At 39.4% G+C, this 17,675-nt stretch overlaps 1 protein-coding gene across 3 annotated transcripts in view; it reads left to right on the forward strand.

Moving 5' to 3' along the window:
- LOC109719043 overlaps positions 299–17,675 on the forward strand; it is a 57,922-nt gene continuing 40,545 nt past the window's right edge. For all 3 annotated transcript variants that reach the window (XM_020245537.1, XM_020245538.1, XM_020245539.1), the window contains exons 1-2: positions 299–667; positions 7,316–7,396. In XM_020245537.1, the coding sequence (XP_020101126.1) occupies positions 314–667; positions 7,316–7,396 (435 nt within the window). In that variant the 5' untranslated portion in view covers positions 299–313. The remainder of the gene's footprint in view (positions 668–7,315; positions 7,397–17,675) is intronic.

The following is a 17,675-nucleotide window of genomic DNA, read 5'->3' on the forward strand; positions in this document are numbered from 1 at the left end:
AATCGAATATAAGTATGGAATACGGTGAATCATTCACCGTATTCAACTTAACACCCCTCCAACTCACGTGGCGCTGATGTGGCGCCTGTATGGTGGAGCTAGGATAAAATTTGTAATTATAAATTTGATGGGGCTATTTATAAAATTTTTTTTAAGGGAGCCAAATGCAAAATAAAAGCCCTAAAATTCAAAATGCACACTTTAGTCGGCTACTTTTGTCTCCGGAAAAAAAAAAAAAAAAAAAAAATCTCACTGTCTGCTATATTCTTCTTACAAGGATTGAAACAATTTTCAGGGCCACGAACGAAGAAAAATGCAGACGGTGGTAATGAGAGGTGCCCAACTTCTGGAAAGTTTTGGCTTTATGGGAAAGGTGGGGTTGCTATTCGTGGGAAACGTTTCACCGGCCTTTCTGTGCACCGGTGGAGACGACGGCACCTTTTCTTCTGAGTGGAGGCTCGGAAAGGGTTGCTTAAGACGACGGAGGTCGAATCTCCGCTGCAGAGCGGGGGAGGCGAGGAACGAGCGCCGTGGCGGCGTCGGCGGTGGCGCAGGGGAGACCGATGAAGAATGGATGTGGGGCCCCTCGGCCTCCCCCTACGAAATCCTCGGGGTGGACCCCATCTCCTGTTCCCGCGCCGAGCTCAAGGCTGCCTTCCGTGCCCGGGTACGCACCGCTATAAAGTCTCAGGCCTTCTTCAAATACAATTGATTTTCTTCTGCCCTTGAAGGCTCTTTACAAGTCCTCCAAGCTCGGAAACTTGGAAAAGCTTTGACACTTCTATCGTCCAATGCTATAAAAGCTTGCTTCTCCCATAGTGGTTCCCGTCATCATTCTATAACATTAGATGTGCCTTTGATTTTTGATACAGTTTATAGCATGAAATGTAATGCCCCAATAATCCCACATCGGATAGTAAAAATAGGATACTATGAGACCTCGCACCCTTGTAATTATAATTAGGCTTAAGCATTTTAGGTCGGTAGTTTGGGCCCAACGAATTTTTATTGCTAATAGGTTGGATAGTTATTATTAGTATCAAAGCCGAATACTAGTAAAAAATGTGAAAACAAAGTGCTACACTACGGGTTTGGTGGGCGGTGGTTTGGGCCTAACGAGTTATTATTTCTAGCGGGTCGGGGCAAAGTGCTACACCATGGATTTGGTGGGAGCCACCTGAGCCACCTCTAAAATCTCACATTGCTTGGTAGTTTTGACCTATATGTTTGTAATCGGATTTGGATCTAACAAGGACGTCGTGGTCTAAACGGGGGGAGTTTGTAATGTCCTGATGTGGGACCCTAGTAATAATGTGAGACCCCAAATAGTCCTATATATGTATATGATATAATAAGGCTAATACTCTTAACCGGCTTAACCATTTTAGGTGGTGGTTAGGCCCAAGAGGTTAAGACAGCTAAACGTGTTAGGACGGAAGTAATCCTAGGATGGGTGACCCTCTAGGAAGTTGGGGCGTCACAATTGGTATCAAAGCCAATTACTAGCCGGAAGTGTGAGATGAGCCTCGGCTGAGCCAAGGTCTGGATGACGGGCTAGCGAGATGAGTCTCACATCGCCTGGTACTTGTGAGTCTAAGCCTGACGAGGACGTCGGGGCTTAAAGGGGGGGAGAATGTGAGACCCTAGGTAGTCCTATATATATATATATATATGATATAATAGGGCTAATTACTCTTAACCCAACTTAAGCATTTTGGGTGATGGCTAGGCCCAAGAGGTTAAGAGAGTTAAAAATGTTAGGACGAGAGTAGTCCTAGGATGGGTGATCCCCTGGGAAGTTGGGGCGTCACAAATAATAACCGGGCTTAAGCATTTTGGGCCGGTGGTTTACGCCCAACAAGTTATTATTGCTAACGAGTCGGGTTGTTATTGTTAACTATTGGGTGTTTTATGAAAGCACATGTTTTTTTGGGCATTGTAATTCCAAAATAGGGGTAAGCCATTACAAAAAGTTTGTTGGAGGTTTTCCACCACCAAATTGTAGTAATTGTGGATTGGAGCTTTACGTTGCTCTTTGATTTTTTTTAAAGGTCTGCATGGGCCTTTTGCATGGTGTTGAGCTCCTTCATGACGTGGTATCCGAATAGTGCTATTAGAGTAAGCATTATATTAAATTTCTGGGGTAATTACATGGGAGGTCCCAAACCTTTTACCCCTGTTCTAATTTTTGGAATCAGGTTCTTAATCTTTTATCCGAATTTCAGTTGAGTCCCTAACCTTCTTATTGTTGCTTAGGTTTTTGACCTTTCACCCTTATTTTAATTGAGTTCCTAACATTTCTTAGTTAGTTCAATCAGATGCTTTTCGTCAAAACCTCTGCTACATCAAAGATAATTTATCACTCCACCTTACCAAAGTCCTTACTCCTAACCTAGTGGACTAGGTCGAGCAAATAATTTCTCTTCTTATACCCCTCTTTTTCTCAATCAATATATGCACTTTATGCATGTTGGATATAATTAACTTTTTGTTGATTTAAACTTTTAAGAAGTCTTTTGTAAGCTATAAAGTTAGTTTGCAAAATTTTTTAAATAGTGTTTTAGACCTTATTGGACCTATTTAAATTATGCATACTGTGTTTAGGATGGGCTTTGGAGGGGCGCGAAGATTTGGGCCTAGCATGGAAAGGTTAGAGGCATGTTTTCTACTAAACTTTTAGTCCCACATTGGATAGGAAAAGCTTCATAAAGGGATTTATATAAGCCTCCAATCCTTGGTGCTTAGTTTGAATGAACTTGACTCTGTTGACTAGACCTATATTATGTGTGCCCATGGCACAGGAACGAGCACAAGCGCTAGCTGAAGCCCGCCTATGAAACTTAGGATTTAGGGTTTAGGGTTTGCCTAATTTTTATATTCTCCCTTTCTCCTTCCTTTTCTCTTTTCCCTGGTAGGTGGTTTTTCCTTACCCACTGTTTGAAAAGGCCCGTGCCTCAGGCGGGGCGCGAGGTGCGAGGCGCGGGCCTCAGTGCCTTAGCAATAGCGAGGTGCAGTGCTATTGCATCTGAGGCCCATGCCTCAAGCGAGGCGCCAGGCGCGAGGCGCGTGCCTTGTAAGAAAATCATGTGTACGTAGCGGAAGAAAAAAGCACAATTAAAATTATCTAAAACCAAAGATCACCTCGTGTTTCGCTTTAGATCATTAATAATAGATCTAATTGATCTAATCAAATAGGATCTATATTTTTTCTTATTTTATTTTACCTCGCGTGGGTCGAGATCATCGGAAGTCGACAATCGTTGGTAAAAAGTATTCGTCCTCGCTTAGCCGCGCACGTGCCCGGCCTCTACTCGCGTCCACACGAAATCATGCCCTTGATCGAATTAGACGACTGCTTCGATCCGTGATCCGATCACGAATTAACTCTTGCGTCGATTTGAGGAAGATGAATCAATCTTCTAGATGTGCTAGCAACCTTTTGAAGATCGAAACCGATGGATTAATTGTGGAGAACTTGAGGAGAGAAAGAGGATCGACGGCTAGAGTTTTCTATTTCTCTTGTATTAATTTGTTTTAATATGTCATATGACATATATTTATAATGAGAAAACCCGGTCTAATCCTAATCCTAATCCTAATCGAAATCCTAATCCGATTGGATTATCAATTAACCCTCAAGTTAGTTATAATATTAACCGAATCATAATCTTAATTCTAATTCGATTCGTGTGTAACATTGACACATAAGTCCTCATATTATTTACTAACGATTAGTAAATACACCATGCAACTATTACACATAAATACCTCTAATTTACAATAATTGCAAATTAGTCCTTTTACTAATAAATTAGTAAATTTTAGTATTTAACTATATTATAATTGTAATTAACTCATCCGATAAACTTCTTTTATCGTCTCCTTAACATCGATCATGCGTGATTTCTTATGTGTGTGACCTAATAGGTTCAATTCTGTCTGATAGTGAGATATGATGCGATCTCCATCTACATCATCATCGAAACTCCTTTCGATGGATCAAACTCTTTTGATTCCACCCTCATAGAATAATTAATTATTTATATTTATTTCTATTAGTTCCCACAATCCACCAGTGACGCCTAGCAGCATGTAGTGGCAATCCAGTCAAAAGTGAATATCGGACTGAACCTCTAGGTGCAGTTACCGTACAATACAATCCTTCTATCGCATAGTTCCAACTGAGTGGAGGTCATGGAATACTCGTCAAACCCCATCACCCGTTATATGACAAATTTGATAGGACAGAAACTCTTATGGTTACTCTTGAAAACCTCTTTCCATACACCATATTACCCTGGCCGAGGATTTCTGAGCTTTGCCTTACAAATAGCATATAACTAATTATCTCTCTACCGAGAGCGATAGATCCCCTATAAACACACACCCATTCTTGATATGAACTGACTGCAGCCCACATATACTACTAAGACCCATGGTTAGGATCAGATCTTGTTGCATAGTCAAACTACAGTAGCCTCACATTGAATGGCCGTGGTGTCATAGGTCTAAGGATCAGTTGTAACACTGCAACATCGAACCAGTTACTGACGAATGAGTAGACATCCATGTAACCGTTCGTAGTTGGTCACGCTCAGTACCCCTGTTCTCCAATAACCACCTGCATGTTCGCTCCAGTATCCCCACACTGATGACTCGAGATTCGTCATCCCAAAAGAGAAGCGACATACACATCAATCTTACCGGATCAATCATCGTCCCCATGATGATCCTCCGATTGAGAGCATTTATGAATTAATCACCAATAATATGTATCTCAAATTCTCAACTCTTGAGAATACATATTATCATCTTATTCAAAGGATGATTCACGGACACATTCAAAATGAATAGAATAAAAAAGCCCAATTATATAAATAATAAAGATTAAGTACAAATACATGTCCCATAGAAAATAAAATGCGTCAGCCTGATAGGCTTCTAGGGCATACAACTAACATGCCTCAGGCGAGGCGCGAGGCGCGTGCCTCAAGCGCACCTCACAATATTTATGTTTAGAAGGATTTTGGGTTTAAATTTTCGGATTGTTGGATTCTGAATTTGATTCTTATACTTAAACTGTTAAAATACTTAAAGAAATCCTAAAATAATCCCAAAAAACCCTAAAAAAAAACCAATTGGATTAAGTTAGAAGGATTTTGGGTTTAAGTTTTGGGTTGTCGGGTTCTGAATTTGATTCTTATACTTAAACCCATTAAGATACTTAAAGAAATCCTAAAGGCTAAATTACATAAAACCCCCCCATCAAAACCCGATTTTTCACTTTCCCCCATTGTCATTTAAAAACCTACACTTTGCCCCCTTGTAAAATGAAAAATGTTCATAGGGGGGGAACGGCGTGTAAAATGACCATTTTGCCCCTCACCATTTTCGTCTCCTTCTTCATCTTCCTCAACAGCAGCCTCAATTGGCCGCGGTTTATGCCTCTATCTGTTGTGGTTTTTCTCCATTTTCTTCTCCACCTGCTCCCCTTTCCTCCTGCACTCTCACCGCCCCTCGATTTCGGAGACAGTAGGGTGGAAATCGAGGTGGGGGTGGATGGAGAGGTGGGTAACGGCAACGAGGGCGAAGGCGAGGCTGTGGAGGAGGGCGAATGGGTGTTTGTGGGCGCGGACGGGGATGTGGGCGAGGCCGAGGCAGTGGAGGAGGGCGAGGCGGCGAGGTGGCGAAGCAACAGGAAAAAGAGCGGAGGGGCATTTTTGGTATAAAAAAATATATTTTATAACGGAACCCTAATGGATCACTAACGGTAGGGGGCAAAGTGCACATTTTTCATTTTACAAGGGGGCAAAGTGTAGGTTTTTAAATGACAGGAAGGGAAAGTGAAAAATTGCATTTTGACAGGGGGGTTTTCTGTAATTTAGCCAATCCTAAAATACTCCAGGATTTACTTTCTAGTTGTTATTATTAACATATTGTGATTATGTATTGTGGATTTGTAGCCTTGAGTTTAGAATTGGTTTTGGGTTTTCCTATCTTCGTGGTTACGGATTTTGATGCAGGGTTTGATAACTTGTAGTTGTTTTGGTTGATATAGTTGTTGTAGCTGTTGTGATGATTTATACCTATTTAGATTGTTTGATATGGTTGTCGTTGTGGTTGTATTGCTTGTGCTTCTACGCTGTGGATTATATAGGGGAGACTCTGTCCTTGTGGTAGGAAATACTCCGTGCATTTGGGGGGCTTGTACGTGTCTCTGGCAAGGCTTAAAAAAAAATTATATGCTTTTTTGCGAATTTTGATTTCGAAGTGGAAGGTTTTCCAAAAATGCTTTATGAAAAGGGGGCCTGGGGTGTGACCCATAAATTCTTGAGCCAAACCTAGAGCCTTAAGCATTTGGATTAAATGAGCTTTATTTTGTGTATGATAGCATCAACTTATGTGTGCTTAGGCTCTGTTATCCCGTAAAATAGAGCAGAATGATCAAGGAGATAGGGTTTTGTGAATCGCATGGAAGACATAAAGGATAGAATATGGGCCCAACAACTAAAACTCTCTTGAGAGAATTAAATAATTTATGATATGTTTGTAATCCTTCTACATATATAAACTTAGATAATAGGCAACTTAATGTAGCCTGTGTTATTTCTACATACATTATCTCATTGCCGCTGATTGTATTCAATTTTTCTGAAAGGAACTGAGGGAATCCTGCTCAACTCTGCTTCCAACCTTAGTACTTGTGCTGCACGATAGACAAGATTCAAGCTAAAGGCCTCATATGTTAGATTGTCAGACTTTAACGCATGAAACTTTTTGTTCACTTGCACATGCAACCCTTTTAATTTTCGCCATAAAAGGTAGGACAAAAGAAATACCAAATCAATAGCACCTTCCGAAGAGCATAAGGTAGAAAGAAGTTTGGACCCTTCGTGAAGACTGGCACATAGATAACAGATTCTCAACCATTTAACCTGCAACATAATTAAGGAACAAAAGAGTTTACCGAGGAGAAAGTCTACAGATCATATGGGCTACTTGATGTAATGAATTTTTTGGTGCCAATTCTTTCTTTATTCAGAACCAAGTGATGCTTTGACAAAGAGGGAGATATGGTAGGAAGAGGTAGAAAGGAATTATGAAGAAATTGGAGCGGTTGTAAGATTAGTTAGTAAAACTTGTAATATTTGTTAGTAACACCTCAAAGTTACGGATAGTTAGGTTGTAAGGTTGTTCTATCGATTTAATTGCCGAATAATATATAAATTAGTCAGTAAACAAGCTGCTACCAATATTGACCATATTAAGAGGTTTATGTATTATGACTGTTCTCAAATTCAATTTCATTTAGCAGGTGAAGGAATTTCACCCGGATGTTTGCAAGGACACAAAGAACGCGCATTTGTTAATCAGATGTGTAATTGAGGCCTATGAGGTAAGGTTTACTTGCATAAATATGTGTAAAAGAGTGCACCAATATGTTTAGTGTAATTAATTTATTACTAAGTTGCAAAGCCGACAACATGATCCAAATGAACACTCAACATGATCATATCCAAGCACTTAACATAACTATTGAGAGAAATAGATTTGGGTTCTACTTTAATTGGCTCAACCGCTCAAGTAGGATTCTTCATTAGTTATTTTGTTAAGAGTAAGCATAATTCTAATTTTTAATTTTATGTAGATCTTATATAAAATGCATTTTGAATGTAAAGCAGTTCATATTGACATTTTTGTACTGTTCTGACAATAGAGCATTGATACCTCAATATTTATCATGCCGAAGGTCTAATATGTGATGCAGGACAAATTAATAAAACCCTAATCTATCTTGCAAATGATGAGCCTAAAATTAGTTTTAAAAAAATTTTAGAATTTTTCTAAAATTTAGATTAATTTTCAGATTTTTTTTTTTTTAATTTTTAAAGATTTTAATGAATTTTAAAATCAACTTTTGAAATTAAAAAAAGAAAAAAAATCAAAAAGTAGTACGGCTCTAGCAAGAAGGTTCCAACATTTTTTTTAATTTTGTAATTATTTTAAAAGATTAAGAAAAAAATTGAAGAAAATAACTAATAGATAGGGCAATGGTAGAAAGTTTATAGAATTGTTTTAGAAAATTGGAAAAGAAAATTTAGAAGAAAAATAAGAGAGAAATAGAGGAAAGAAGAAAATATGAGGAAGGAAAGCAAAGATAGAGTCTTTTAGGAAGAAAATTTTTTGCCGGCACACACGGCAGGAAGGGTGGAAGGCGGTGAAGACACAAAACCCAAATTTTATTCCATCATAACTCTTCTCTGAAATTATAAGGCATTGGCCGTATTTATAACCTTCAAAGTATAATCCTAATCTAATTCAAATCCCACGATTTTAGGGATCTTTTTCCTAATTCGAATATATCTAAAAAAAAGCCTAAACTATATCTCTAATTTTTAGATATTTATTCCACATAAATCCTAAAAAATATTTAAAAAACGACTAAAACAAATTAATTCTGGAAATTAGAAAAAAAATTAAAACCTAAGTGACTCAATCAACCCTAATTCAAAAATTGACCCAAATAAATAAAAGATGACTTGACCGAACCCTCTTTGAATCTGGTTCCGCGTCAATATGTTTTAGATATTAGATCATTTCTTAATGTGATTATTTTGGTGACACAGGATGCTCACATACTCGTTGAGTGGCTAGTGCTGATTATTTTCTGCATGCATTCCACGATCTTCAAATCAAAATTTGACATTTAAGAACTTTAACAGAATGAAAAATTTTGGCTAATAACAGTGTATTTGCATTGCAAAATGCAAACAGAAATCTACAAATATTTAATTATATGAGTGGTGTTGTTGAAGAGACCCTCAAAAGTTGAACACATGGAAAAACATTCCTTAAACTGTGATGTGTGTTGCATTCCCACAATAATCATGCAAAGTGATAGTCCTGTGTGTTTCTTCTGATCACTTTCTATTTTTGTTTCCTTAGGCCAGGTTGACTTCAAGTTATAAAGTGTGAAATTGAGGTTTAAAAGAATTTCAAAAAGATTCCCCTGTGATGTGATGTTTGAGGAGTGAAGCGGAAACTCAATTTGAGTTGATCTTATGATTGGTTGTAAAATGCTTTTTGTCCACTACCAAACTTATAAATTGTTGGAAGTAACTGGAGAAAATGATACTTGAAGTTCTTGAACCATTATCATGGTGAAGAAACTGTTGATGATGGTTAGCACAAAGTTAAAATTCAAAATTCTGGTTCAAGCATCTATACTGGTTCTAACCTTGTTCCTGACTCATTAGAATTTCCCAGATCTTTACAAATAGATTATTAGAAAAATGGACTGGCCAACACAGGGCAGGGTGAAACCCTTGAAATATACTTGTGAAATTGTCGATTGAACTTGTTTTCAATACTGTACCTTGGACAACAATATATTTGGAAAATTTGTAGGACAGGTTATGTTAAGCCTCTATACTAAGAACGGTTGTTTGCTAGTTAGGTTGGGTGGAGAGTTCGCATTTCTTGTCAAGAATGGTTACCTAAGAACGGTTGTTTGCTAGTTAGGTTGGGTGGAGAGTTCGCATTTCTTGTCAAGAATGGTTACCTAAGCTGCACAACTTTTCCTGGAGAAGTGAAGTTTGTACCTATGTCACACTCCAGGATTTAGTTTTTGTTTGAAAAAGGGTGGCTAATTATTTTATTTTATTTTTTAAAACCACAAGAGTTATGCAAATAGCCAACCAAAAGAGTTTGATATGCAATAAATGGTCCGGGACGTGCACAAACCTACCATGTACGTAGAGTTTCTTTGTCCATACGAATAGTCTCCCTTATACACGAATAGTCTCCCTTATACACGCATGGCGTCGAGCACAGAACATTACAATTTAACATTCAAGTTGCATCCAAAAATCGGTATTTTCATTGATAAACATAATATGACTCAATTATACAAGAAAGACTCACACTAATGCAAACAGCAGGGAGGTGGCATATTCCTCCAAACACCGCCGACATAAATCCCTCTATATCTTCGCAATACAACAATCATAACCTCCATGTCTCCGCAAACAAAATACAAATATCTTCCAATCTCCGTTTTTATAAAAACCTTTTCAAAACAACGATCGAAAAACCAAGTATTACAATTGTATCAAAACCGATCGGCATGAATTAAATAAGCACTCACAACATATCATCCAACTATATAACTTAAAGGACCGTAAGTTTTCAACATTCTGATAGTATAATGCAAGATATAAATAAAATGGTTCGTTCATCTAATCGTACATGCCACTTCAGCTAGGACATAGCTAGTGATGTGATCCTCACAATGCGTCCCCCTTCTCAACACCCGAAGTATTTGTTAAAAATAGGTGAGTGTCACGCCCTGGGCTCCAGCGGAAGCCTATCTGGCGTGTGCATAGACTCACCGCGTGTACTAGGTACCCCCTTGTCACGCCCCGAAACCGATACCAATTTGGTCCGGTCCGGGCGCGTCGAACAGACGCCGAACGGACAGGACCTCCCCTGTCCGCCCAAGGCTAGCCAACCGATCATGTATAGGGAATTGCCCAGGAAATCAATTCGTGAATACATGACCACAGGGAGCACCACCAGTGCTAACAAAACGAGAGCAAGATACAAGTATGAAGCATACAAGTAGGCAAAGAGAGAAACTCTATCTATTACATTCATTCATTCGACTTAATACATTTAATTCCATCTCTTACAACTTCCAAAATATAAGTACAAGCACTCTCATCCTCACCCTATACAACATCTACTCTCGAACATAAATACAGGGTAAACCTAGTGCAAAAGGTAGGTAGCTAATGCAACTAGGGTGCTAGGCCCTTACCGCGATCCTCGCCGTGTGAATTTGCGCTCGGCCCTGCAGTAAAATGGGGGTGAGAACTAACTTCCTTAGTTCCCAGTGGGTTCGGCCGCCGACTCCGCCGTTCTCCCCACTAGGTCCAAGCGGGCAAAAGTAGATATACCGATATATAGATGGATAAGGAAAGCTGTAAAGACAGGAAAGTAAAGCTACACTACTATGCCCAATCATAGATACATGAATGCATGTTCAATGAAACGGTAAGCAACTAACCTGTCGTCATGTCAAGGGTAAATCTATGTACTTGTTCATCAATCTCATTTACTTGTTTCTTAATCTCGTGGCTTCCCTGAAGGAGCCTACTGCTCACTAGCCATCTCGAAGGTAGGGAGGGTCAACTCGCACTACGAACCGAGACCGTCTGTCGGGGCCTAAAATAGGCAATCCCTTGGGACCCAAAATAGGCAATCCCACGTGACCAACTCCGGAGCGCACTTCTTGTGTGGGGCTTCCATCACAAGTTAAAACAGACCGTGAGCATGATCCAATTCTCTCCACTCTAGGATACCCTATCCTCTAGGGTTACTACCATCATGTAGTCTATAGGCGTCGTATACACCAAGTTTAACATGTATCACTTGTTTTCTTATACACTATCAACTAGATTGCCACTCGTCCATTGTTTACTATCGACTAGATGCCACTCGTTCTTTGTTTAGCATTAAACCAACCATTGAGCCCATCACTTTCTCGGCACTATAGGATTCACAAGTCTCGACCCAATCCTTATCAATCCACTATATTAAGTATCCAATGCATGCTACGATATCATCAAAGAAAGCATAAGGAAAGGCAATGCACAATCATCCTATAATGCAATAATACAAGTTGCAGAATCGAAATGTACTAAGGCCCTGTTTGGATCGCGGGATCACTACAAAAAAATTGTGATTTAGCGGCATTCAGTTATTGCCGCTGAAAGTCAAAAAATTGCTGCAAAAACTTTTAGCGGCATTAAGCTTTTAATGCCGCTTATACTCGTGTTGGTAAATCTTCTACCGGCATTTAAATAGATTGCCGTTAATGTTCAGTAATTAGTGACATTAAATAAATGCCGTTATAGAGATGACTATTACCGACATTATCTAAATGCTTGTATTTGTTAGTTATTTCCGGCACTAATAAAATGCCGATAATTATTATATAATTTGCAATATTATATAAATGCTAGTATTTTATTTTTTATTCCAGTATTAATAAATGCCGGTAATTCTATATTATTTTGTAAATATAAATATTATTTAAATTATTATGCCTTTTAAACAGATAAAAATAATATAAATAATAATTTATACTATCATATTTTTACCATAATATTTAAAAATAATAGATTTTATTAAATAATATATGATTTTAGTATTTTCATATAATAAGAAATATATATCATGCATAATAAATAAACACAAATTATTTAATAAGCCCATTCCCAATTAAATAAACAAATAAGTTAAAATCTTGTAATACATTCAACATTCAAAAAATAACACAAGACCACCAAATTTTTCTAAACACAAAATTAATAATGCATAAGTAGTTTGCGAACATAACAAAATAAAGTAGTTTGCAAACATAAATAACGCATCCAAAAACAAACTGGTCACATGACATAAAGTAGTTTGCGAATATAACAAAATAAAATAGTTTGCGAACACAAATAACGCATCCAACAACAAAATGGTCACATGACATAAAGTAGTTTGCGAACATAACAAAATAGCATAACATGATTTATATTTTCTTGAATTCCAAATGCATTCTTACTTGCGTTGAACCTGTGAAAAAAAAANTTCGCCGACGCGTTCCGGGACCTAGCAATTAGGTTTGCGACCTATTAGATTAGATCAAAACCCTAGATTTCCAAAATCCCAATTCCGTGCCCTAGAATGGCAACGGGGACGAAATCCGTGGTGCGAGCTTCAATTGCGAGCCCGAACCATCTACTTATCTTCTCTAGGTTCCATTCGAACCATTTCTAAACAACAAAAACCTAAAACCCTAGAAATACCATTAGAGGGTCTAGAGCTTACCTTCAAACCAAGGCTCCAAGCTTGCTCTAGCTTGAAGGAAAGAGGGAAGAAGATGACCTTCTTCTTCTTCTTGATCTTCTCTTTCTCTTTTCTCTTCTTTTCCTTCTTCTTCTTCTTCTCCTTCTTCTTCTCTTTCTTTTCTTCTCTTAAGAGAGAGAGCAAAAAGTGTGAGAGGGAGAGAGAGCAAATGAGAGGGGGAGAGGGGTCCCCAGCCTCTATTAAAGGCCATTTTGCAGATAGCCCCTTCAACTTTTCATCCTCTGAACCAGCCCTCTCTGGGCATTTTCGCAGTGAGGGACCGGTCCCAGCTCGGGGAGACCGGTTCCCGAAGGCTGCCATTTCGAGCAGAGGGGTTTTCGCGTTCGGAAACCGGTCCTTGCCTGAGAGACCGCTCCCCGGGAGACCGGTCCTTATCCGAGAGACCGGTTCCCGAAAGCTGCATTCTCGGGACTTAGCCAAATTTTGGCTAGTCTCGCTGGGCCAACGTTCGGGAACCGGTCCCTCACTGCCAGGGACCGGTCTCATCAGAGACCCCCGCAGCCCAGCCTGATGGGACCAGTCCCTCATTGCCAGGGACTGGTCCCCGAGAGCAATTATGCTCCAGTGCAGATTTTGTACTGGTGCTCCCGCGGACCCTTCTTTAATGCACTTTATGCATTATAATCACCTTCGGACTTTCCGAAGCTTACGCACTTGACAACTAGTCGATTCTAAATCGAAGTCTAATCCTCGAGTTCCGAGAATTCACTTCCTAACACCCCTGGTACACACAAGGCGTCTACAAATACACAAACCATGAAACGATAAACACATCCTAAATGTGGTGATCAGAGCAAATAACATAAACTAAACTACAAAAGATGTACAGCATACAACTTATCCTTTCAATTACAACTAATGAAGGCACTTGCACGTTGCGGCTGGTCGATTCCGCAAAAATAAATAAATAATAAAATAAAAAAACAACAAAAATAATAAAAAAATAATCAAAGAATAAAAAAGAATACTGTAGAACGATTTAGAACGCAGCGGAAGTATTCGTTCGTACCTTTTTGCGGAAGCGATTCACGCTAGAACGCGATGAGCCCGGATCGTAGAGGTTGGTTCACGTGTCCTTGGATCGTCCTTTAAGGTCTTCTAACGCTCCGAACCCGCGGTGGATCGAACTACAAACGAGCACGATTGCAAATCCACCGTTCAAGTCCCCTTAGAATAATACGTTAATGGAGGATGTGGTTTCTCTCTTTTATTTTCTTATTCTCTCTCTTTTTCCGTTCTTCGTTTTATGTGGGATCGCCCGTATATTTATAAGGGATTCCAAAATCCTAATAGCGTAAGAGGTAAGGCCAAATCGGTTATTTATTATTATCCTAATATGATTAGAATTTATCTCTAATTAGCTTTCCAATTTGAAAGCGAGATTAATACTAATCCAATTAGATAACATAATATCCGTCGGATCGAGCCCGATTATGGGCGCACCCGATTCGATTTAACCGAATGCCAACATCTCCCACTCGCACATAGCTGGATCGATGCCATCGTAACCACTTCCTCAACATTACACCACTATTAATTCTATTCATACAGGAAAATGAATAGTGTGACCGCCGAGTCAACCTGCATTTTGGGAGCTCTATACTAGAAACCGCATACGGCCAGTATAGAGGCATCAACCCTCAAAAAGAAATATTAGACTCGTGATGCCCTAGACCATTGAATTACATTAGGTTCAGCATCTCTAATCCCTCAAAGAGCCATGCTAACCTCTGTTGCGCATAATATGACACAATACTCATGATTGTTTTGCTATCCTGAAGCGACACAACCTGTCGACAATGAGTCAAAGTGTCTAAATGTAATTCAACTAATCTTCCTTGAGCCCTCATGCCACTAAGTTGAGAATTGATTGTTTTCCCAGCAATGCTCCATAAAGCCGCATCACTCATAGCCGTAGGAAACATGCCAAAGTAGTAACATCAATTCTTTCACTTAATGACATAGTCAAAAGTCACTAAGGGCATCTAACATATATAGGACATTGTCTCAAAAAAAATGTCCGTAAGAACTCACACGATAAGGAAGCAGGGATCTATTCACTCATCTTCTTTATTTGGTCGCCCAGCACATGTAGTACGAAATACATGCTATGACAGAGAATCCCAATAAGCGTATGTCTTTCTCAATGTCATACGGATTTTAGCTCAGTCACTCCATGTAAGATACCGAACTTCTGTTGTAAGATACCGAACTTCTAAAATTATGAAGTTACGGTGGATATAATATGCTGAATTTTTAATATAAAAATAAATATAAATAAAAATTGTGTGAGATGCTATTTTTATTGGACTTAATGGTGTAAAGTATAAGTTGGAAATGACCTGTGCTAAAATCGGAGCGAAAACAGAAGATTTAGAATTTTCTGTGAGAGACGGGGCAGATAAATTAGCAGAAAATGCACAGTGTCAGAAAATTATGAAAACTGGAGGATATGTCAGAATTATTTTTATGAGGCTAGAATTAAAGTTTCATCCTATTCTGACACCCGGAAGGTGGAGAATAAAATCGAACTGCTATCTGCTAGCGATTACAGATCGGTAGAGCTTTCGGTGACCAAATGGGGTCGAAACTGAAAGATTAAAAATTCTTTCATTAAGTTAAAGTAAAACGAGCGTGACTGCCAAATTTGAGCTCAAACGGACATTCAGAAGGGTAGGCGAAAAATATCTGTACCTGAGCTACAAACTGAAGTGAATAGTGTTTTGGGGGCATATATATATATGTGAACCCTTTGCCTTTTTGTCCCAAACCGAGAGAGAGAGAGAGTTTCTTTCTTTCTCTCTGTCTCTATGATCTCTCTTTCTCTCTACCAAAGAGAGGATTGGAGGAGAAAAATTGGAGTTGCTTGGTGGTGAAGCAAGCTCGGAGGAGATTAGAGTAGCTTGGAGTTGAAGCCATCTTCATCTTCTCCTTCCTTGGTCTAAGTAGAAGCTTGTGTTTGAGGTAAGCTTCATGAACCTCTAATGGTGAATTGCTAAGGAATGATTCGTATGCCCTAGAAATGGATTTAGTGAAGCTCCTAGATGCTAAATAGATGATTGATGCTCGAATTTAAAGATCAAATGATGAATTCTTGCATAGTTACATCTTAGGGCATTAAAAGAGGGGTTTTGCTTGTGAGGGGTTTTGATCTAAATTGAACCTATACAAACCAAATTGATAGGTATTCTGACGCGTTGGCGAAGTCGGTTCGGCGATTTGTTGAGCCTATGCGAAGATATTGAAGAAACGTCATTTTTAGCTTTGTTCTCGCCTGGAGGGCCGAGGCGATGTCCAAAAATCATGAAAATTGATTTATGGCTTCGCGACATCAAGCTGTAGGCCTATAATTTCCGAATTGTGATTTGGTGGCCGTTTGGTGGCCGAGTCCGAGTTCAAGCAAATCGGGCGGCGGGTGCCGCGGGAGGCCGATTGCGAGTGACAACAAGCAATCGGAACGCGATAATAGGTGGGGGGTGTCATCCTGAAGCAACCGAGCTTCTTTCTATGTCCAAGTTAAATTGTTGATCATGTTTCATGAATTACTCTTATGCATTATAGGATAACTGTTATAGATGTATTCTATTTCCTTGCATGCTTGCTTAGTAGTGTAGCATTATGGCTTGACACATGATTCTAGGGGGCATGAGGATTGGGTTATGTGACATGAGATCCTATAGTGATAAGAATATAGTGAACTTGAAATTGGTAATGAGAACCAATGGATTGTGAACAAGTGTAGTGGAAACACTATGACTTGGATGAGTGGCATGTAAACAATGTTAACAACATGACGAGTGGCATTGGAACTTAGTGTAATAGAAACACTTGTGGCATTGAGCATAAGGAATAGGTGAGTTTCCCTAGTCGTGGCATATTGCATGAGAATTAGTGTAATTGAGACACTATGGCATCAAACATAGGGATAGTTCAATTCCCTAGTGTGAGTTGATTAGTGTGGTTGAGACACTTGACATGGACCTAGGGATAGGTGGATTTTCGAGTGTTTGTTAACCTAGTTGACAGGGTATCCTCAGTTGGCGAGGATTGGATCATACTCACAAGTCTGTTTTGAGCTTGTGGTGGTCGCTCCACACAAGCAATGCACTCCGGAGTTGTCACACGAGCTGGGTAGCTCACGAGCGGGGTAGCTCATCGGGTAGGATACGAGCGGGGTAGCTCCTCACCCATTGGACTGGGAAGTGAGTTGGGGCGAAGGGCGAGGTAGCCCTTCCCCTATGAGGATTGAGCGGGGTAGCTCATTACTTATAAGAATTGAGCGGGGTAGCTCATTACCTATGAGATTAGAGCGGGGTAGCTCTTCACCTATAGCTTTGAGATGTGAGACTGGCGAGATAAGAGCGGGGTAGCTCCTCACCCATGAGATTTGAGATATCAGTCGGGGCGAAGAGCGGGGTAGCTCTTCACCTCTTCACCTACTAGACTTGTAGTGTGAGTACCTATGAGATTTGAGATCTTAGGCGGGGTAGCCTAGTGGATGGGGTAATGACATGAATAGCATAAGTGGATTTCTATTCATCCCATGGTTAAACATAGTATATGATAGTGGATTGCATAACTATGTTGTATTCTTATTCATTACATTGTTGAAGCATACTAGCATGATAGTAGGCTTGTTGCTAGATGATATCCCATGTATTGCTTGCATTTGATGGCATAGTATAGTATAGACGCAGTTTCATTTCTATATATATCTATCTATCTATCTGTGCCAGCTTAGACCTAGTGGGAAG

Source organism: Ananas comosus, linkage group 13 (genome assembly GCF_001540865.1).
Source record: "Ananas comosus cultivar F153 linkage group 13, ASM154086v1, whole genome shotgun sequence".
NCBI classification, from domain to species: Eukaryota; Viridiplantae; Streptophyta; class Magnoliopsida; order Poales; family Bromeliaceae; genus Ananas; species Ananas comosus.